The sequence below is a fragment of the Dromiciops gliroides genome, chromosome 3, assembly GCF_019393635.1.
Source record: "Dromiciops gliroides isolate mDroGli1 chromosome 3, mDroGli1.pri, whole genome shotgun sequence".
Classification (NCBI taxonomy): domain Eukaryota; kingdom Metazoa; phylum Chordata; class Mammalia; order Microbiotheria; family Microbiotheriidae; genus Dromiciops; species Dromiciops gliroides.
In genome coordinates, this window is record NC_057863.1 from 76302703 (window position 1) to 76325350 (window position 22648).

Below are 22648 nucleotides of genomic sequence, written 5' to 3' on the forward strand. Positions count from 1 at the left end.
CTCTTCTACTGGTAACTCTTAGAGCATTTTATATCTCTCTTTTATATTTTATCCCTTTCTATTTTGTATTGTTTTATTTTAATATATACATATATATGTACATACATACATACATATATGTGTATGCCATAATTTCCTATTTCTTGAGGCCAGGGGTTTGTCTTATTCATCTTTGAGTCTCTTTTAGCCAAAGCACAATGACTCACATGTGGTATACACTTAATACTAGAGAAAGAAGTGGCAAACAACTCTAGTATTCTTGCTAAGAAAATCTCATGGATAGGATGGCACACAGGGTCATAGAGAGCTGGATATGTCCGAATGACTGAATAACAGCAACACACAATAAATTCTGATGAATAAATGAATGCAGGACAAAATTATCTCTGAGGATTATTACGTAGATCAGAAGAAACAGGAAAACCTAAGAATGTTAGACATGAAATCAGGGATGAGGAAACAACTTGGGAAAGCATTATCAAATTGTTTTTTTCTTCACCTTTTCTCCTCACTAACACATGAGTACCAATTTCATCTTCCTCCAGTAGGGGGAGGGTTTTGTCCCCAGTTCACATCAAGGGGACATGACCTGCATATACTCTGCCTTGTTTTCTTCTGTATTACCCCCAAACTTATCATACCCATGTACACATGAAACTGGGCAAGATGTTTAATCAACAAATAAGTACTGAAGATCCATATGCATGGGCTTGTTCTAGAGTTTTCAAAAGAGGCAAAAAAGGGAAAGGATATAGTTTGTACTTTCTAGAAATTTCTGAACAGGGGATTAGGGATAAGAGTAAAACTCACAAACATGAAATGATTAGAAAATGATAAAAGACTGAATATAATTAAGGGTTAATGTGGTACAGATTTTATAGCTTAGAGACCCAGTGTATGAGAACTAGTGTGGTGTTAATAATAATGATAATAAATAATGAAGACAAGTAGCATTTATATAGTGCTTTTAAGGTTCAAAAAGCTTGATGTATGTTCATTCATTTGACCTCCAAGAAAACCTTGTGAAGAAACTGAGACACAAGTTTATTAGCTTGCCCCTCCATAAAACACTAAACTTAGCATTAGATGTCTCAGCTTTGGGGCTCTCTGTGCTACTGTGGAAAAGTCAATTAACCTCTCTGAATTTCGATTTCCTCATTTTTTTTTAAAAAGATGATAATACTTAGTACCTTAAGATGTTGTTGTGATGAAAGTATTTTGCAAACTTCAAAGCACTATATAAATGAGCAATTTTTTTCAAGGCATCTGTGGTATGCTAGAACACCAAATTTCAGATTAAAAAATGGTTTTGAATACCAATCCTGTCACTTACAAGTTGGGTCAACTTGAACAAGTCACATGCTTTCTCAGAACCTCGGTTCCATCTGTAAAATCAGGATATTAATCCCTGAGTTAGTATTTATCTCATTGGGCTGTTGGGAGGATCAACACTTGACTTTGTAAGACATAAATCACTATGTAAATGTGACCCGCTATTGTTATTTATTATTATTCATCAAAAAAAAGAAAGAAAGGCTATTGGACGAAGAGAAAGTGGGTGAAAAAAAAAGAAAGAGGGGGCAGAGAAAAATAGGAACAAAGATGACAGGCAAAAAAGGCAGTCTACAAAGTACTACTGCAATTAGTGCCTCCGATTGTTCCTCTAGAATATCCAGTCTAAGAGGTTGCCTTATGTGTGCTGGTTTACCAGGGTCCTTTTGGACTTAGTCTTATTCTCTCTCAGGCTCTATTCTTTTAAATTCCCGGGGTTGGGAGGTCATCTTAAAACAACAGTGATAATAACAATGATGGTGACAACGACAACAACAACAACCCTTCCAAAGTACTGTCACTTGTAAACACAAGACAGTAAAACCTTCAGGCTTTATAAAGGTTCCCTGGCATGTTTCTTCTGAATTTATTTGGCCCCAGGTTCTGCTGCTGTTCTTAAGGGAGAGAACTGATTAAAAAATCCTTGGGAAGAAGGGGGAAGCATCTCATGTGAAAGGAGATAGGGGTGGGGGTTGGCTCCAGCAGTGCTTCTTGCTTCTTGCTGCTGTTACTTTCAGGGAAAACCAACAATGAACATATACATATACATATACATACACACACACACACACACACATATATATATATATACACAGACACATATATATACATACATACATACATACATACATACACACACACACACACACACACATATATATATATATATATATATATATGCAAATATCACAAGATCCCCTTTCAAACTTGAGAGTCAAGTTGGTTCTGACCCAGCTCATTTGGGATCAAGTATTGTCCACTCTGATCTAATTCAGTCCCAGGATAAATAAAGGACCCTTAAGGAATTAGGCTGATCCTTGAGTGGACCTTTGGAAGTTAGTTTAGTTCCAAGATGGGCTTCAAGAGATCACCTGCAAATGGATTAGTTGGATGAGCTGTTGAAGACGTGTTAGACTCAATTCTGTATTGACCAATTGGGAAAGGACTTCCTAATACTTCAGGACATGAGTGATATAGGTTGGCTACTGTTTGGGATTGAAAGGCATCCTCTGTATTTGAAACCATATATATATATATATATATATATATATATATATAATTATTATTTTTTTTAAATTACCTTCAAATTGGCCACAGGGGAGCACAGGAAGAGAGCATGTGGATTTATAAGGTTAAAAGATTCATAAAAATTTAAGGGCTGGAAGGAGCTTTATTCACAACCTGGTCCAAACCCCTCGTTTTATAGATCAGAACATTGAAAGTAAGAGTAGCTAAGTGACTTGTCCAAGGTCATAAAGCTAGGTAGTGGCCAAGTCAGGAGATAGCCCTGGTTTTCCCTTCCTACCTGAAAAATGCCCTTTCCATTCTGCCACAGTTGTTTCCAAAGTTGTAGGAGACGAGATCTCATTGTCCCAGAATAATTTTCTTGAATTGGCTGCATTTATACCTCTAGCTCACTTCTTTAACCACTGAGCTCACCGTAGAAAAGTTTCATTGGGGCCAAGGCCTGCTATCTGGGGCTGTGAGGGATAAAAGGATGACTATTAGATATCAGCAAGTGATACCTGGCATTGTTCTTGTGGCTTATGTTCAAAGCTATGGTTCTAGCTCAAATCTTGCTCCTTTCCGGGTGGCCTAAGACCCACATTTAAAGATAGACTGGGATGTGCCAGTGTGGGAGGAGTAGGATTTTTCCCCCTTTCTTTCAAGCAAGACTTTTTTTTTTTTTTTCTGATAAGACTCCTTTTCCTGGGTCACACCTCTTTGGAAAGAGTGCTAGCCCTTGAGTTATGTTTTGAGGGGAGAGTAGGGTTGAAAAAGGGAAGGACACAATTTGTTTTTTCTTCTGAGAACCCCCTTTTGCGCTCTGCTTTTGAACTTTGACCTTGTTTCTCTTTCTGGGGAAGGAGAGGCAAGGCTCTGCTCTGACCACCATGGGGGCAACCGGGGCCTTTCCCCCATCTAAGCACCCCCTCTGGGCACTCTGCCCAGCACTGCCTGCCAGCTGTCCTGGGACTCTGGCGGGGGGGGGGGGGGCGGAAAGGAGAGTGTCTTAACCTCACAGTTGGCACTAGCCCTTTAAGACCAGCTCCCCTCCCCCGCCCACGCCACCCCTTTCATTCTCCTGACAGGTGTTCTCCCAACTCTGGAGGCTCGGGATTTTGGGGAGTGGCTGAGCCAATGAGGTTTTAGATTTGGGGAGGGGGGGGGTGGAATGGGAGAAGGGGTGTGGCTAGCTGGGTCAGAGCGGAGGCGGGGTTTAAGCCACCAAGCTGTGCCTGCCTCTCAGTCCTTCGTTCCGTAGAGGGTTTTTCTTTCTCGCAACCGCCCCCCACCCCCTCCACGCTCCCGCCCCCTCACCCCAAACCCGCTTCCATTTTTTTTTTTTGGAGTCTTGTTAATTTCTCCAAGCTGCTGTTAACGCTGCGGCCGCTGCCGCTGCCAGAGAAAGGGAAGCGCTGGAATTGACGCTCGGAGGCTTTTAACTCCTACGGCCGCTGGACAAGTCTGAGGAGCCCGGAGTGGGGGTGAGGAGAGGAGGACAGGATCCGTGGGAGACGCCAGAGGCTCCCTTCCAGCCTCCCCCGACTCACACCGGAGGTGCAGGGAGCACAAAAAGAGCAGAAAGCAGCGCTGTAGGGGAGCGAAAGCAGGAAATCTACCACCTTCGTGCAAGCAACTTTTTTTCCCCTCTCTCTTTTTATTGTTGACTAACCCGAAAAAGCGAGTGCGAGACAGAGGACGGTCACTGGGAGAAATCTACTCACAGTTGAACCTCAACTGGGACCGGGAGCAGCGCTGACACACACACGCGCACCCTCATTCACCTCCATTCCTGGAATAGCCGGCGCGCGCGCACACACATACACACACACACACACACACACACACACACACACAAATACACTGTGCACCTCTATTTCTCTCTTCCCGATACCCACTCGCGCCCATCCACATCCATCAGAGGGATACAATAAGGGGATATGCGATTTGGACATGTAATTGTCGGCAAAGGATTTGAGACTTCCAAAAAATGAAGCTGGCTTCAAGACTGTGGGTCTGTGTGAGTCTTCTCGTAGTAGCCTGGACCCTCCAGCCCGGCGCTTCTCAGTCAGGTGGGTCACAGTCTCTCTTTTTCCATGGCTCTCGCTCCAGCTGTGGAACCTGCTGCTGTCTGGATGATTTGTGTTTGTGGTCTCCCCTCCCTCCCACTTCCCGCCTCTATTGATAGATCGTTTCCAGGCTAGGAGAAGATGATCTGAATTTGTTTCATCGCCGCCCCCTGTATCACTGCCCTCCTTATTTCCACCTCCAACTTGCTTGTTTTTCCCCCTCCTTCTTCTAGTGCGTGCGTGGAAATCACTGTGTAACCCCTTTCTCCTCCGCCTTCCCCTTCTTTTTCGCTCTGTGGGTTAGCAGAGGGCTTAGTTCTTTCAGCCTGCTTGTCTAAGACGTAGAAGACGCACACGAAAATCCCAATCAGCGCAGACAATTCTCCTTTTTTCCACCTCTCCTACCTCCCCCCCCATCACCCCCCCATCACCCCCCCCCAGCCAAGAAAAGAAACAGAGTAATTAGGACTTTTGGCTATTCCGGGGCGCGAAAAGGAAAGAGGATCAGAATGGCATACATTGCCTTGCTCCCTCGGTGGAGCTCCTGGCCTTTTGATTCCAAAGCGCCTCGTGTGTATATGTCCGTGTGCGCTTTTGTACCTGCGTGGGGAAGAGGAGCAGGAATAGGGCTCTTCCACAAGTCACCAGAGCTTTGACATAGACAAGATTTCAGTCATAGTCCGAATACAGTCGCAGCATACAGCTGCTACCAGAAAAGCATCCTTTGCAGACGTTAACAACAACCGCGTACCTGTTTTGACCAGAAGCTGTTCTAAAACTCATCGAGATCCCCTTTTCTTTACAGCCCCCGGTAGGGGCTAGGGGTGCTTGGTAGCGGGTGTAGCAGTCAAAGGGCTTGGCAAACTTTCACGAAAATAACAGGCACACTCTGTGGGGTTAGACTCCCACCAGAGTTCCTCCTGCTAATGTCTACTATTGGCCGGGGTCCTTCAAACTTCCCGGTTAGCACTGGGGCTGGCCGGATCGCTCGCCCATCACTTGATCCTCTCTAATCCGAGGCGAAGCGGGCACCACTGTGCGCTAGCTGTTGGCTGGACTGCTTAGCCTCAGGTAGCAGGGCGCACGAATGTAACTGAACAGAAAAGGAGGAGGGGTCGCAGGAGAGCTTAGTGGCAGGGTCTTTGACAGGACGTGTCGTGCGAGTGAGCTAAAAGTTTCTGACACTTGAGTTTCCCAGATGATAGGAATGGGAACGGGGAGATGGCTGATCAGAGGACTGAGAAGAGCCAAAAGGGAAGAGCGATGTCTGAGATGGCCAGGGGGTGTCATTTGGACAGCCGGTGCTGTTTCCTGATCTGGCAGCGAGTGATCACGCCAGAGATACTTGATGTAGCGTGGGAGGCTGGCTGACAAGATAAAGCCTCAGGGATAGGAAGGAGGGGAGGGGGTTAGGAGAATGCTTTGGGGACGCTATGGTGTCCTTGTGACCTTAAGGAGAAAACGGCGCTGCTTAGTTTTCTTACTCCCTGCCTTCTTCTTCCCTCTTCTTCAAGTAAATACGAAGTTATAATCACCGAGGCTCTAAAAATGACCGCAGAATTCCTGGTCTCTGCCATTTATATGCACCATCAGTTATTGCCAATTCCTGAACTCCGGTCACCTCCGGAATCACCCCAGTGCGGCTTGTAGATTTCAAGGCAGTCTCCTCGCCACTTCCCCTTGTCTTCCTACCAAGATCCTCTCCATATTTTCCTCAATGAGTTGATTATGCAGGTTGACCCATTCAAAAGCAGTTGAGGCTGACATATCTGCTTAGCTGATAGGAATTTCTATGAGGCAACCTAGTGGGGGTTTGTCTGGTTCAGCCTCAGCCATGGGGACCGCCTCTGAGTCTACAGCAATTTGGTATTAACTGTGAGGCTCAGGGGTTGAGCTATTCCTCAAAGCTCTTTTCAGAATTTCTGTAAGGAATGTAATCCAAATTAGTTCTGCAGCTGTCCTCTTCTTCAACGCAGTGCACACCACTTCTCTACCCCCCCTATTCTCCCCCCCCCCCCCCCGTCTCTGCTTCCCTGCCTTTGGCGAATTGTCATAACCCAAAGTGAGCCCTTTCTGGAGTGTGAGGCTTTGCGTCCCATTGTTATTCGGGCCGTGACTATGCACTTGAAATTCTGGTGACACAAAGGCAAGCCCCACTTGTTAAAAACACAAAGTGATCTAGGATGAAAGAGCGGGACAAAGGAAAGCTGGTTGGTGAATCCCTCTTAATTGCAACGTGAATACTAAAGGTGATCCAGATGAAACCGCTACTGCCCTTGGATGCTGGCTTTTTATTTTTTTCCCCTTTCCAGACCTGGGGGGAAAAGTTCAGCTGATCTTAGTGTACCATTACAGAACCTAGTTATTGTCTAATCAGTGTGTACGTGTGTGTGTTTGCCCAAGTAAATACATATTCAGCTCACCCACCCCCAACCCCCAACCAATCCCGGTTAGCAGTCAGTAGCAGTTTGAAGGAGTTTGTTTTGGTCCAAATGAGAAATTAAGTGCGGATAAGTAAACTAAGCTGCCAGAGGGCGACAAGATGTTGAGTGAATTGCTTTTAGATGAAACAAATTAAGGAAACGAGGGAAGACAATCTGCTTCTCGCATTATTAGACACGCTTGGAGTTCAGGGGAAAGTGGCATATTTTTGAAATGCTAATTTCTTAAGAAGCAGAAGGAATGCACCTTATTTACTGGTCTATGTGAATGGAATAGAAATGTTGCTCTTTTTGATCGTTATATAGATCTTGAAAACACTTTTCCCATTAGATAACTGTAACTGAATAAGATTTTTGTTGTTGTTATTGTGGTGGGGGGAAAAAACAATCTAAGTTGTAAACAGACAATTCCTCAGTATTTGGTTCCTTTATCACTTTCCTGCTATTCCAGAGACAGTACCTTACAGGGCCATTTACATTTCAAGAATAAATCTTATACCACCCATGAAGAGAATCCCAAAATTTGCCTGCATTTTTCCTTTGAGGAAAAACAAAATGCTATCTTAGTTATATTGAAAGAAAATAGATGATACTTGCACTGGAGTGTCTGTAACTTAAAGGGTGGGTAATGAGTAAATTCAACTGGTATTTCCTACTTAGAACCTGGTGTTTGACTCAGTTCTGTTTTATGTCTCTAGAAGTTTTATCCTATAAGGTTTCCTTCATATTTTAGGTGTTTGATAATACTGACATTTCACACGCTTTGCCAATTTACATTAAATAGAAAAAGTTTTCATGAAATTTAGGTTGGGTAAAACAAAGGAAATGTGAAAATACAGTTTCAAAGAGCATTATTTATCTACTTTTTTCCCTACATATGTTTATGACAAGAGCACCTCTATGTACACACATTGAGATATTTGGAATGCTTAGATACTTTAAATAGAATGTTAGTGTGGATTTATCCCCCTTTGCATATCTTATAGATCAATTGATTTTTAATATGTAATGGCAATTTCAATAAAAAATATTACTATTTGCTGTTCTGATGATGAAGATGGATAGTTTTTGGACTTCCATTATGACTCCAAACATATATTTCTCCAGATAGAAATATATATATGTATAAATTACATATACATACATACATACATGTAATATATGAACATTTTTTTCATTCTAAATATCAGTTAAAAATCAAAGCTTATAGAATATGGAGTCACTTCTTTACACACATTTATTTTGTTTGGAATACTAAAGTATGGCTTAATTAAAAATTATAATAATTTGTTTACCAGGACTGAAATTTAATGAACATTTAAAATAATTATTGCTTGAATACACTAACTATATTTGCTATCTTAGAATTCTTCATATTTTTATTATTTGTCAATATTTACATTTTATTCATAAAGTAGGTTTAAACATTCTTCATTCGGTCTTTGGTTTTTAATAGAAATACTATTTATCATTCTGTTGTATACAATCTGACCCTCCATTACTCTTCACTATCCATTTATTTCTTGTTAATCATTTAATTTATATGTGGAAGTATATTTGTAAATTCATTCTTTTCCTGCCCCAAAGTGCATTCTTTTTCCTTATGTTTTTCCTAACAACATTCTACTTTGCCACTGCTGGAGCCCTCAAAGTCAGTTTCCATTCTTCCTTTCTGATAAATCTGATATGGCTGGTTGACTGGACAATCTCAAAGCCATTCCATTGCCCAGATTTATTCCTGAAAGAAAATAAAAAGGCATCGATCCAGGGTCACTTGCACATCTCTGAAACACTGACTCCAAGGCCAAATGTTTCCTTAAGGAAGTCCCTAGCTCTCTTATTTTCTTGGCCAAAATAATATGAAAGCAAGAAAAGAAGTGTAATAATACACTCCCTAAAAGTACAAGGGGACAGAAGGAGCTGTTTTATTTTAACTGATTCTGAGGTTTCAGAATTTTTATTTCAATATTGGTTGCCCTTTTGAGATGTCCACAGTATGTCACAAACTGGATTTGAATGCACCAAATATATGATACTCACAAAGTAGTATCTTTTTCATCATTTGGAGTCAGTCATAAGGAAAAGTTAAGTGCAGACTCAGAGGAAATAGGAGCCTTTTTAATTTTATTTTTCATTTTCTACTCCTTTTTGATGTGTCTGTGTAATTTCTAAGTACCTGAAACTGAGCTGAGACATATCAAAAATGATGCTCTATTTCCTGCAAACTTATAGAAACTTGCTCTACCGGTTAATCATCTGAAAACTGTTGGAACTGTTGGCCGCTGATCTTACTGTTTTGAGAGATGTTGTAAAGCAGAATTGCTAATATTTACAATAAAATTAGCTTACATTGTTTCAAGCCTACAGCTGTTGTGCAAAATTAATTATGTCAAGTATTTTCCCCCATTATCTCTCATACTGATCTACTCAGCACGTTATGCAGAATTGGGTTTTCTCATCATCACTGACTTTTCTTCAGGTTTTATCAGATAGACTCAGAGAAACCCATTTATGCTACCTCACTGCTGATTCTGTTAGCTAATACTTTCTAAACTATTTTCTATCTATCTATCTATTTGAGAGATGCAATGAAACTTTTATTCATGGTATTCACTAGTATAGCAATTGACTAGAGTTCCCAGTTTGTAATTAAAAATAATTCCCTCTTGCCCTTGGATTTTTTTAATAGAAAAAAAAAAAGATCAATATTCCTTGAAATTGCAGCTATTGCTCACAATTTGAAAGAGACTATAGTTTCTCATTTTGTGGCACAGTGTGATGTAGGACATGGCCAAATTGTTTAAGTCAGGATTTCAACATTTTAGAGTAAATTCCTTTACTCATTTCTTTAATACTTTGGGCAAACCATTTCATCTCTTAAAGTCTTGGCATCTGTGATAAAATGCATTTTCTGCTTATCCATTTCATAGTATTTCTTTTAAAATTGATTCTGAAATGGTTCAAGATAATTAGAGAAGTTCTTATTTTAAAATTCCAGATAATTGATAAGTTAATATTATGATACTTATATTAACACAGGGAACCTTGTGTTAGAGATGAACTCGGTCAAAGATAGATGGGTTTAAACGTTAGGATAGTTTTATCAAAGATAAACTATTTTTTTGAAGGCAACTTTTCACTTGTGCTAGGTACTTACAGGGACATAGGAAAAGTACAAGGCCTTACCCTTCATGCCCTTGATAATCGTGTTATTGGTAAAATGTATTTTACCTAGAGTAATAATTAGAGACTAATAAAAGAGAATACATAATCATTATAGGAATTCAGAGAAAAGTCAAGGTAACCTAGGTTATGGAAAAGAGAAAACTTAGGGGAGGTAGAATTTGAGAATGGACAAGGATTTTTCCTAACCAGTCCTATCCAAGGAAACAACTGGGACTTTCAAAGGGTGGTTAATACAGGTCCTTGGTGTACCTGTTTACAAAACCTGAATGTTTTCCCCCTCCAGGATATGAGTACAATCATATTTTGTAGACTTCTAAATCTTACTGAGTGCGATGAGTGATGAAGGTTCTTCCATCTAGAAAGAATCCTATGAAATCAGCTATTATGGAACATCTGAATGGATAACTGACATCTGAGATGTAATTTAATGATTTATAACACATTTCTGAATATCAGTGAAATAACAGTGCTTTGTCTCTGATGGGCATCCGTCAATGTGTAAACTTTCTTGACGAATAAATTGAGACACTTCTAGAAACTGTAACAACCCATTTACTATGCTAGGGTGTACTAGTTATACCTTTACCTAACTGTTGGAAAGAGTTAACAGCTTCCAAGAGTACCTACCAGTGTCCAGTGAGGAATATATTAAGGCTAGACTCCCTCATGAGTGCCTCGATTGTAACGATTGGAATGACGCCACCTGCTGGAGACTTACTGTAGAAGAGTTCTGCCCATGAAGCGAAGGTCTTTGAGGGCAAGACCAGGAGTCAGGAAGTGACGCGGGCTAGTGGGAGGAGGAAGGAAGAGACTGGCGCTCGGTCTCTGGCTCTTTCCTGAGGACGCTGGTGGAGAGGGGAGCTAGAAATGTGCTCTCCCTTTAATAGATAGGAATCTAGGCCTTTTTCTCTCTCTTTACCAAACTCTTATTCTCCTTAATAAATGCTTAAAAGTCTAACTCTTGCTAAAGCTTATAATTTATTGGCGACCACTCATTAGATATTTTAGACAGTTTAGCTAGAATTTTAACCCTTAACACGATCTTCTTTCTGGGATTAATTTAGTCCCTCCCTTTCTCAATACCCTTGAGAAGAAAGCAGAGGTCAGGAATTATTTTTTGTAGATCAAGAAATTGGAGTCTGGTGACATGGATTCCACCTGTTGAAGAGCAGATGAGTATGTTCCGCCTTCTCTGACATTGTTGGTAGCTGGCATTACTGATTCAAAAGAATAATGTTTTCTTTACACACAAATACATGTTTGTGTTGCTGCTAAACCCCATGGTGGTGACTCAGTTCTCCTTTTTTTGTGCCCAACTGTGGTATTTAAGAATCTTGTATGAGAATGATGCCCCTGGCCTTAGTCTTCTTTGCTCTCTAGCTCACCCCATCTTTGTTCTTTCTTGGTGGGTCATGGTCATGTGAAGATGCTTCTCTGTGACATCTAGCACCAAGCAACCCTCCACCCTTATGTTACATTGCTTTATTTTCCTTCAGGTTTTATTCCCTAGAGGCCTATTTACTGAAGAAACCTGAACCAGATCACCCTTATTTTCTGGATTTGTTCTGACTCAGAATTTTAAGGTCATGGTGAAATTTCAAGATGCAAGCTATAACTTTTTTTCAGTTGTTACTATGAATGTAGAATGCTGTTATATAAAGGTTTATTTTGTGAGTTCTGTCCTTTATCTCTTCTCTGAAAGAGTGAGTTGTAGGGAGGAAAAATTGTAAATATCGTAAAAAAAAAAACCCTTTGTAAAGCAACCAGTTCCTATTTTCCCTGTCTTTCAATGACTGATATTGAGCATATCTTTCACACTATCACACAGGGTATGATACATGCTTGTTTCTTGACATCAAAATTATAAGAGTATAATTTTTTAAAAAGTAGTCATGTATCCTATAGTGGTTAGATGTGATCAAAATTAATCATCTTGCTGATTTTTTTTTTCATACAAAAGGCATATAGTATCAAGGCGATTCTCTCTGAAATGTGGTGTCAGTGGAAAGAGTGTGTGTGGATGTGGATGGGTGAGGATGGGGTGGTGTGGTGCATCTGGGATTGGGTTTGAATCCTGCCTTTGTGGTTTCTGCTGACTGGTAACCTGAGCAAGCCAATTGATCCCAGTTTCTTCATCTACAAGAAAGGAAGCAAGTATTTATCAAGCACCTACTATGTGTCAGACACTGTGCTAAGTGCTTTACAAATTTTTTTCTCTTTTGATGCTTACAACAACCCTGAGAGGTAAGTGCTATTATTACTCCCCAATTATAGTTGAGGAAATTGAGGCAGATAAGTTAAGTGACTTACCCAGGGTTATATAGCTAGTAAATATGTGAAGTTGGATTTGAACTCACTTCTTCCTCAATCATGTCTAACATTCCAGCCATTGTCCCTTCTTGTGACATCGAGTATATATAAAGTGACATTTGGATTAGGTGATTTCAAAGTTATCATAGAATTATGAAGATAGGATTTGAGAATTAGAGGTAGTAAGAACCAGAGTTCTCATTTTACACATGAGGAAACTGAGGGGAGTTGAGTAACTTGCCCAGTGCCATATAAGGAGCAAGTATCATTTGAACCCAGGTACTCTGGATATAGAACTCCTTATTCTTTCCATTAAACTGAAGTCCATCTCATAGCCAGCTCGAAGTCTTGCCATTCTATGAAACAAGATGTATTTTTTACTTTTCTTTATCGTTTGTATTTGGCACTGACTGGAAGTCTACCTTGGACTTTTTTGCTCTCTGAATGTGGATGTTTTGACTTCAAAAACCATACTTTTGCTCTAAGTAATAAACCGGTGTATCTCAAAATCAGTAATCATAGAACACCTTTGTGATATTTGAATATCACACATGATATGAAACATAGAACCTTTGTGATAAGGATGAATAATGTCTTATTACAATGATTTAAAGGCAAAAAAGGAACATGATTTCAAGCACATCTTTATGGCATAAAATATCAGCAAAGTATGTAATAATTTCCCAGTTGTTGCTCGAGTCAAATTTAGCAACCATTGTCCCTAGTGAAATATAGAAACCTGTAAAAATGTACTCACAATTAAATAGCAAACTGAAGTGACTGGTATTCAGATAATATTCCTTAGTGGGTACAAAAATATTACGGATGAAAAATGTATCCCCAAAACGAGACCTTTGGAGGTGTTAGAAGAAAAAACATTTCATGGAATGGTTTGTTGAAAGTCAGTTATTACTTTTTCTGTACTTACTCTAATGCTTGTAGCCTGAATTAGCTAGAGAAACAGCTAAGACAGACAGAAAGGCATGCAGCTAATTTTGTTTAGCAAATTGAGATCTGATCCATGTTATTTTATTCCTACAATCTGACTCAGTCACTCTTTGTAATTTACACATGAAGTTTCAGGCTCTCATAGTTTAACAGCTTTTTTCTCTCTCTTTTTACATAGTTATAGGCCATTTAAATATCTTTCTATATAAACTAAGGATTATATTTCTCATTGGTAACATGAACAGTGAAGTTAGATATACATAAAAAAACATACTTAAAAATGCTCCAATTGTTCCATGGCTAAATAGCATAATATATATTGCGTATATTTATCAAACTTTTTTTCTTTTGGTGATGGATAATATTTTAAACACAGAATCCAGTGTTCCAGTAGAGTCTAATTACATGTAAAAGCTATATTATTTCAATAGGTTCATATATGTAGAGTTGGAAGGGACCATGTGGCTTAACTGGCTCAACACCGTCATTTTATAGGTGAGGAATTTTAAGCATTCTATTCAAATCCTTTCATTTTCCAGATAAGAGAACTGAGGCCTAAAAGGTGACCTGCACCAAGCCAAAATGAGTAATAAGTGGTGGAGCAGAGATTTGAACTCTGATACCAAACTCCTAATATAACGGTATTTCTATTGGAAAGCTAAATGTTGTTGTTCACTGTTGTCCAGCTCTTCGTGACCCCATTTGGGGTTTTCTTGGCAAAGGTACAGGAGTGGTTTGCCGTTTCCTTCTCAAGCTCATTTTATATATGAGTAAATTGAGGCAAACAGGGTTAAGTAACTTGCCCAGGGTCATATAGCAAGTAAGTGTCTGAGGCCAGATTTAAACTCAGGAAGATGAGTCTTCCTGATTCCAGACCCTGTATTCTATCCCCTTTGCCACCTAGCAGCCCTAAAAAGATAATTAGTAAACACATAAACTGTGCTTTCATTAAACATAGATTGTTTCTGGTATCACGGCTGATTTTTTAAGAGATCTGACCTGAGGAAAGCTAGTTCTGCTTGCACAATGAGAGGCAACTGAAGATATCACAGAATTTTGGTTTCTGTTTTAATATCATATTTCTCTCATGGAAAAGTGTAATAATATATGACATGATCATGACTATCAGAACTGCTCATAATGGTAGCAGGAAAGGGAAGGAGAAGGGAATGTGTTTATATGTGCCTACTATGCGCCAAGCTCTGTGCTAAGTGCTTTACAGGTATTATCTCATTGGATTTTCCCGACAACCTTATGAGCCGAGTGATGTTATTGACCTCATTTTACACTTGAGGAAACTGAAGCAAAAAGGAGTTGAGACTTGTCAAGGATCTAACAGCCAGGAGGTATCTGGGGCAGCATTTGAACTCAGCCCTTCTTGACTTCAGCCTTAAGAGTTTTAACCACTTTGCCTTGTAGCAGGTGTGTTTTGCACATTTTTAAGCAATCCAGGTTGGGAAAAATCCCTTTCATCTCTTCATATTTATGATGATTGAGGGGAATATTCCTCTTCCTTCCCCCTCCCCATATGAATACCTACATTGAAGAAAAGTTATAAAACTGGGGGAAGCTATATTTTAGATTGAATAACTGTGATTTGTAGGAGTAACATGCCGAATAACTGTGATTTGTAAGCTATTACGATCTTATAGTCAATAAAATTAGTCAAAATGCTTGATCCCAAGGAAAAGCACATCTTGCCTTCACCTTCTTCCTCTGACTCAGGGTACATGACTCTTGATCACCTTCTTCAATTCTCCCTCACCAGTTTCTCTTTGGTATCTTACCTTTCTTTTATAGAATCTTGGGACTGTCTTGGGGTTTTCATTGTTCCTACCTATAAGTTGTAACGAATTCTCTTATTATTTCTGACCCTTTTTTTCTTTTTCCATTTAATATTCAAATCCCTTGTCCCATGTCTGGTCAGTTATGCAGTGGATATTACTTCACCTGGGCTTCCCAAACTCTAGTAATTCTTCCTCATGACTGATAATGAACCACGAAGCTTTGTGCTACTTAATCTTATTTCTCTTCTTGAAACCTCATTCACTGAATATAAATGAAAATAGAGAATGAAAGTTCACGGGTTCACAGTTTACCTGTTCTTCCTGAGACTTTGTCAAGGGATTGCCACAGGAATCATAAAGGGCCTATCTCAAAGCCAGAGGCATTCAGAATACTGGCAAACATAGAGAGGTAAAGAACTTGCTTTTGAGAGGTATATAGTATAGTGACCCACTGGGCAACTAGGTGCTGCAGTGGATAGAGTGATGGGCATAGAGTCAGGAGATTTCCACTTCTTGAATTCAAATCTGGTCTCAGACACTTATAGCCAAGTAACCTTGGGCAAGTCACTTAACTTTGTTTACTTCAGTTTCCTCATCTGTAAAAATGAGCTGGAGAAAGAAATGGGATACTACTTCAGTATCTTTGCGAAGAAAACCATAAATGGGGTCAGACAAGACTGAAATGATTCAAAAACAACAAATAGTGGGCTGGCCTTGGAGGAAAGTAAATTGGGGGTCAGAATTTTGAGAGAAGTGTTGACAAAATTGAACAAAATCTCAGAATAAACATTCAATTGAGCCAAAATCTATAACATTATTACAGGCACCCACAGAAAATTCCCAAATCACATCCTACTAGTAGTGCAGTTTTAAAAATATACTTATTCTATTCTCCTAAAAATCTCTGTTTAAAGGCCTGTCAGTTGTCAACTCTTCTCTACTTAGATTACATTTTTTTTTCTTTATTTTAACATTTATTTTTTCCAAGGAATAAGTTTCTTTCTTTTTTTTTTTTTTAAGTGAGACAATTGGGGTTAAGTGACTTGCCCAGGGTCACACAGCTAGTAAGTGTTAAGTGTCTGAGGCCGGATTTGAACTCAGGTACTCCGGACTCCAGGGCCGGTGCTTTATCCACTGTGCCACCTAACCACCCCAAGTTTCTTTTTTAACATCTTAATTTTTTCCACCAGATTTTGCCTCAAACAATGTGGTGTATACTTTCTATTTTTTTTTTTTTTGCAGATCGCTGCTCCTCTCTTTGATCTTCCTGGTATCTCCCTCAATTATAGTATTTTTCGTAGCCTATATTCTACTATTCTCCTCAGTCTTCCTGTTGAATTAGTAATATTAAGTGCTCTTTCCTCCTGTCTATAGTCATCAATCATCTATCATGGAACATATAATTTAGGGATCCAAGTATTTGCTCATCTTTGTCTGGTCTATGGCAGTAGACTTGTGGAAGTAATGGAAAGATAACAATTCATCCAAACTGTGCCAGTCCTCTGCATTTCAAAAATGACGACTATTTAAAAATAAAACAAGCCCAAATCATCCAAGTTATTAATGTCCTTTTATCTTTTGCCAATAATATCAGCTTCTTTAATTTAGACGTCATGACTTCATGCTTATCTGCATAGAGCTCAATAGAGATGAATATACATTGAACTTGGGAAGGAGCAGATTTTGCTCAAATTATATATTCTACAGCCTCTGAAGAATTTTTGAAGTGTTTTTTTCCTGCATTCTTTCTCAAGTAGATTTTATAAATATATTTTCTCTGGTAAATGGCTATTTATTGAGATAACTCTGGAGAATTGGAAAGATAACTGAATCTGGAATGACAATATCTGGGTTTGAGTCTTAGATCTGCCACTTATCATAACCTTTTGGAGCCTCAGTTTTCTTATCTGCAAAATAGGAGTGATAATTAACATAGCACTTTCAAAATTTCAGAATTATTTTGTATGCATTGTCATTTCATTTATGTAGCAACCCTGTGAGGCAGTTCTTATTTTTTAATTTTAACTTTTTTTTTTTTTTTGGTGAGGCATTTGGGGTTAAGTGACTTGCCCAAGGTCACACAGCTAATAAGTGTTAAGTGTCTGAGGTCAGATTTGAACTCAGGTACTCCTGAATCCAGGGCTGGTGCTCTATCCACTGTGCCATCTAGCTGCCCCCCCTGTGAGGTAATTCTTAAGGGTACTATCCCCATTTTATAGATGTAGAAATTTTGTCTCAGGGAAAATGACTTGTCCCTGGTCACACTGTCAGAAATGGGATTTGAACTTGAGTCTTTCTGACTCCAAATCAAGCATTGTATCTGCTCCTCCATGCCACTTCTAACCAATACCACTTATTCTCTTTACCTCACATGGTTGCTACGGAGATCAGATGAGACAATGCATGTGATAATTTATGGCTTATAAAGGTCAACTCTCATCATTACAATTATGGCTTTTAAGATGTGGGAAAACATCATTTTAGTAGGGAATTAGGGTAGTTTTAATGTTCATTAATGACTATATTAATATATTTTTAGATGAAAATCTGACCTTTAAGGAATTGGTAGAAATCAAGATAACTTACTTTTAACTTTTCTGTACCTTTCAGATTCATTTTATACTTCATAATAGCCTGAAAGCAAAATGGTTACTAAATGTATCTAATTTTTATAAAGAAAAACAACTTTATTTGCATGACAGCCTCTGGCCCAATATTGATTATTAGGCAGGTAGTTATTGAAGGGTATTGAGTGCTGGAACTAGAGTCAGAAAGACCTGAGTTCAAATTCTGTCTTAGAAACTTACTGACTGTGTGACCCTGGACAAATCATTTAACTCTGCTTACCTCCCCATCTGTAAAATGAGGGTAATAATAGCACCTACATCCCAGGGTTGTTGTGAGCATCAAATGAGAAAAAAATTATGAAGTGCTTAGCACAGTACCTGACACTATTATAAAAATATAGAATAATGGCTACCAATTGTTGTTATTGTCATCATCGTCATCATCACCACCATCACATTTACCACAATGCCTGATGATTAATAAGCTATTGTTATTGCTGCCAGCTCGGTGACTCTTAAACATCATCTGCCTCAGTTTCTCCATCTGTAAAATGGGAATAATATCACCTACCTCAGAGAGTTATCAAGAGGATAAAACAAATATTTGTAAAGCATTATATACATGTTAGCTATCATCATTTATCTATTTTCCAAGTCCTGCTTATTGGAAGTATTTCTGATTTATAGTGGAATAAAATTTCTTCAGATGGAAGACTCTTTACTGTTAATCTGTAAAGTGAACACTTGTAACAAAATACTTCAGTTGTATGGTAACTCTGCCAAATAGAGTGAGAACAGAATTATGATTTTAAATATTAGTGATATCATTAAAACATTATCCACAAAGATCATCATTAGTTCGCCTTATTAGTTTATATTTAAATTGCCCATGTCCCATTTTTATAAACAGCTGGTGAACAAAAAAGATTCATCATGAAAAGTTGTGTATGTGAACTTTGTATGAGCCATGACCTAAACTGATTTTTTTTTTTAGAGATCGAGAGGTTTTTTGTTTGTTTGTTTTTTATAGGGAGTATGGCTAAGTTGGGTTGGCCTGTGTGTGTGTGTGGCTCGGGTTGATTAAATCACTTCTCTTTCATATTCAGTTTTTATAGTCTGGCTAAAAGAAATTGTGTTTAGAAAGAGACAGTTGTGTTATGAAGATTTATGTTTACCTGGGCCTCACGAATTCTGAGCCCTTTAATCCTTATTGTTTTTTAAAGTGCCTTCATGAGAAAATGGTTTTTAATCAAATTCATGTAATAACTTTTTATGTTACATTTTATAGGCATTTAAACTTTTCAGGATAGAAAACAGCTAGCATAATGTATGACTAGATATATTTTAGTTAAAACTTCTATAGCCTGGACCCATGTATTCAAGGTTTATAATCAAAACACTCAACAGAAATCTGAAAAAGTTCTCTTATTATTATATTTTTGCATACTCAATTATATTTAAATGTTGCAATTTGCAAATTTAGAAATTTGATATAACTAGACAAAGATTAGGAAATTTTTGCTGACAGGGCTATGCAAAGAGTAGCCACTATCTGATTAAAGCTGGAACATCCTAGAAACTTTATCATTTTCTAGTAAGATATTACTTGTGGGGGGCGGGGAGGGAGTTATAACCACTTTAAATTCAAGGACTAACCACTTTTGATATTCTTTGGTAAGGCAAATTAGAGTATATACTAAGAGTAACATCACATTCCTTTTTAGGACAATCTAGAACCTTTCGAGAAGACTAGTTGAATTTCCTTCTTGGGGAAAAAAACCCAACAATTGTTTGATAATTAAAAGAGTAGCCTACTTTTAGAGAAACAGGTAGAAATCTCATTCTTAACTAAAGTATTTGCTATTATCTTATTCAGCTGGCAGGTGGTGCTCCAGAACAATGTGGTTTATTATAATGTTCCCACTCACAAGTCTCTCACTATAGTATGAATTATAGTCCAAGAATTCAAGACCTTTTTTTTCCCCCTGTAGCTGTGGAGCTACTAACAATTCCAGATGTGATAATAGTATCACAACAAAGTAATTATCACATTTCATTGCCTTCCTAAATTTTAAATGTGCATGAAGTGAATGAACTGACCTTGAATCTGATGAAGATTTTACATAACCTGGACCAGGAGGAATTTTTTTTGAAAATAGAAACAAATAAGCCAGGATTATAAAAGTTGTTAAGATCTATAGCAAGAGCTTTATTTCTTTTGTCGTACTTTTTCATCATTTTGGCAGCTTTTTCTTTAATACCCTTTGACCTGTCATTCATCACAGATTTCTAGACAACAAAAGTTCCATCTATACATCTGAACAAATGACACTTAAAATTGCATATCCCTTATTAAGATGTAGGGACCCATTGTGAAGTAAAGCATTTCGAGAAAGCTGGACTCAACAAATACATTCCATAAATGACAATAGTTGTCACCATGGTAACCCTTCACAGCACACATTTGGTATAATTTAGGTTGGTGATATTCTAGAATGAGGGTCAGTTGATGGAAGGGAGAATTATTTGTGCTAAGAGTTTAGCATACTATTGAGAATTTGAATACTCACACACTTAGATGTATATTTATGTTTCAGTTTAGGGCCAACTGTGATGTATATGGGTTGAATGGAGAGAGCATGGCTACTGGGTGCTGTGGTGGATAGGGCACCAGACCTGGGAGCCTGAAGACCTGAGCACAATTGCTGCCTCATTTGCTTGTTAGCCGTGTGACCCCCAGCTAATTATTTAACCTTTCCCAGTTTCTGTTTTCTCATTAGTAAAATAGATATAATAATAGTATCTACTTCATAGACGTGTTGTGAGGATCAAATGAAATAATGCCTATAAATTGCTTTATAAATAGAAAGTCCTTTATAAATTATTATTATTGTTATAATAACTTGTTTTCAAGAAAGCATGAATTCAAATCTTGCTTCCGACATACAGTAGCTATATGACGTTGGCAGTTCTCTAAGACTATAAGTTATAGAAAAAATGTTGATTGATTTACATTGGTGGAAAAAGTTTTCACGATAGTGGGGTTCATGACAACAGGCGAGATCACAAGTTCAGATTTTTAAAAATCAGTATGAATTTGGGAAAGATTTAGGATTTTGAAAACATGATACATGTTACAGAAGTTCATGGTTCCATACAAATGCTCTATTTTCTCCTTTGTGTATTAAAATGTTTGTATTTGAGGATTAAATTTATAATAAAGAAAAAAATTCTTAAAAAGATAGAACACAGAGATAAGAACATGGAGAATAGAATCTAAAAGAGACAGGGAGATGGGAAAATGCGTTATCTTTCATTCTTTTATCTCTCTTCCCTACAACATTATGTCCCAGGGCATTTACTCCACTCTTTCTTCCCACCAAGCATTTCTATACCCAGCTCCCAGAAACATTAAGTGTTCTATTCTTGGTCCAAGAATACATGTCCCACTTCTCTGTTAAAGGCATTACAGTCCCCCACTCACATGCACAGAACCATTTCTCATCATCAGTTAAGCACCTCACAACTTCCCTCTTTGGTCAATCAATCATAATGCATTTATTACAGGCTTACCATGTGTCAGGTGCTGTGCTGAATGCAGAAAATAAAACTACAAAAGTGAAATAGTTCTTACCCTCAGGGGGCTTACATTCTAATGGGAGAACCAATGTGCACACACAGGACCATGAATAAAATACATACAAAATGAATATACTAGGCTCAGGTGTCTTTGAAAGATAGTGCCCCAGGAGCAGGGGTGGGGTTGGTGGTGAGGGACACCAGGAAAAACTTCATTAAGAATAGAACACTTAAAAAAAACCCCAAAACACTTCAGCTGAATCTTGAAAGAAAACAGGGCTTTCAAGAACTGAAGGTGAGGGGAGGGAATGCTTTTGAGGCATGAGAGGTGGTGTAAATACATGGAGGTGGGGTGGGGAGTAGAGCAAGCCGACCAGTATGGTTAGATTGTAGAGTTTGTTGAGGTGAGGACTAAATAAGAAGACTGGAAAATTAGGCCCTATTGCAAAGAGATTTAAATGTCAAACAACGGAATTTAAATTTGATCCTTTAGGTATTAGGGAGTCATTAGGTTTGGGGTGTGTGTGTGTGTGTGTGTGTGTGTGTGTGTGTGTGTGTGTGTGTGTGTGTGTGAGAGAGAGAGAGAGAGAGAGAGAGAGAGATGGATAGATTTGCACTTAAGTAGGAAAAACACTTTGCCAACTGTGTGGAAGATAGATGGGAATGGAGAGAGGCTTAAGACAGGTTAATTAAAATGGAGCCTACTGCAATAGTCCTGGTTTAAAGTCTATCTTGAAAGTATCTAAGAATGCAAAACATCAAAAATGATGAAGGGCGGATGAATAAAACCCTATGACACTTCCTCAAGGCAAATCCCCTGCAGAAGCTTTCCCCTACTAACCCATTTTCCTAAATTTGCTGTATTTCTGTCTGCTGAACTAACTTTCTCAAAGGTTATGATCACCCTCTTTCCTTCTGTTGTGGCCTGGTGCATGCCTATTAGAGACATTTTTGTGTCCCTTTCACCTTAGCATTTACTAACGCATGCTTCTGCAAGCCATTGATAATAAAGTTGTTTTGCTGGCAAACTTTCCATACTGCTTTAAAGTAGCATGGGGGAAAATAGCTAACAAATTATTGATGTGTTCCGTTGTGTATTATTGATATGATATTGTGAACTGTCTGTATACCATATGTCAGGCTAAAGTTTGCATGAAAGAATGGGGCTAGAGTATTTTCTAACAAGGGTATTTTCATCTATAGGT

General features: G+C 38.6%; 1 protein-coding gene across 3 annotated transcripts in view; it reads left to right on the forward strand.

Moving 5' to 3' along the window:
- The first annotated feature begins 3900 nt into the window (after positions 1–3900).
- The window catches only part of ERBB4 (erb-b2 receptor tyrosine kinase 4), a 1387693-nt gene continuing 1368945 nt past the window's right edge, over positions 3901–22648 (forward strand). For all 3 annotated transcript variants that reach the window (XM_043992847.1, XM_043992848.1, XM_043992846.1), the window contains exon 1: positions 3901–4628. In XM_043992847.1, coding sequence (XP_043848782.1) covers positions 4547–4628 — 82 coding nt within the window. In that variant the 5' untranslated portion in view covers positions 3901–4546. The remainder of the gene's footprint in view (positions 4629–22648) is intronic.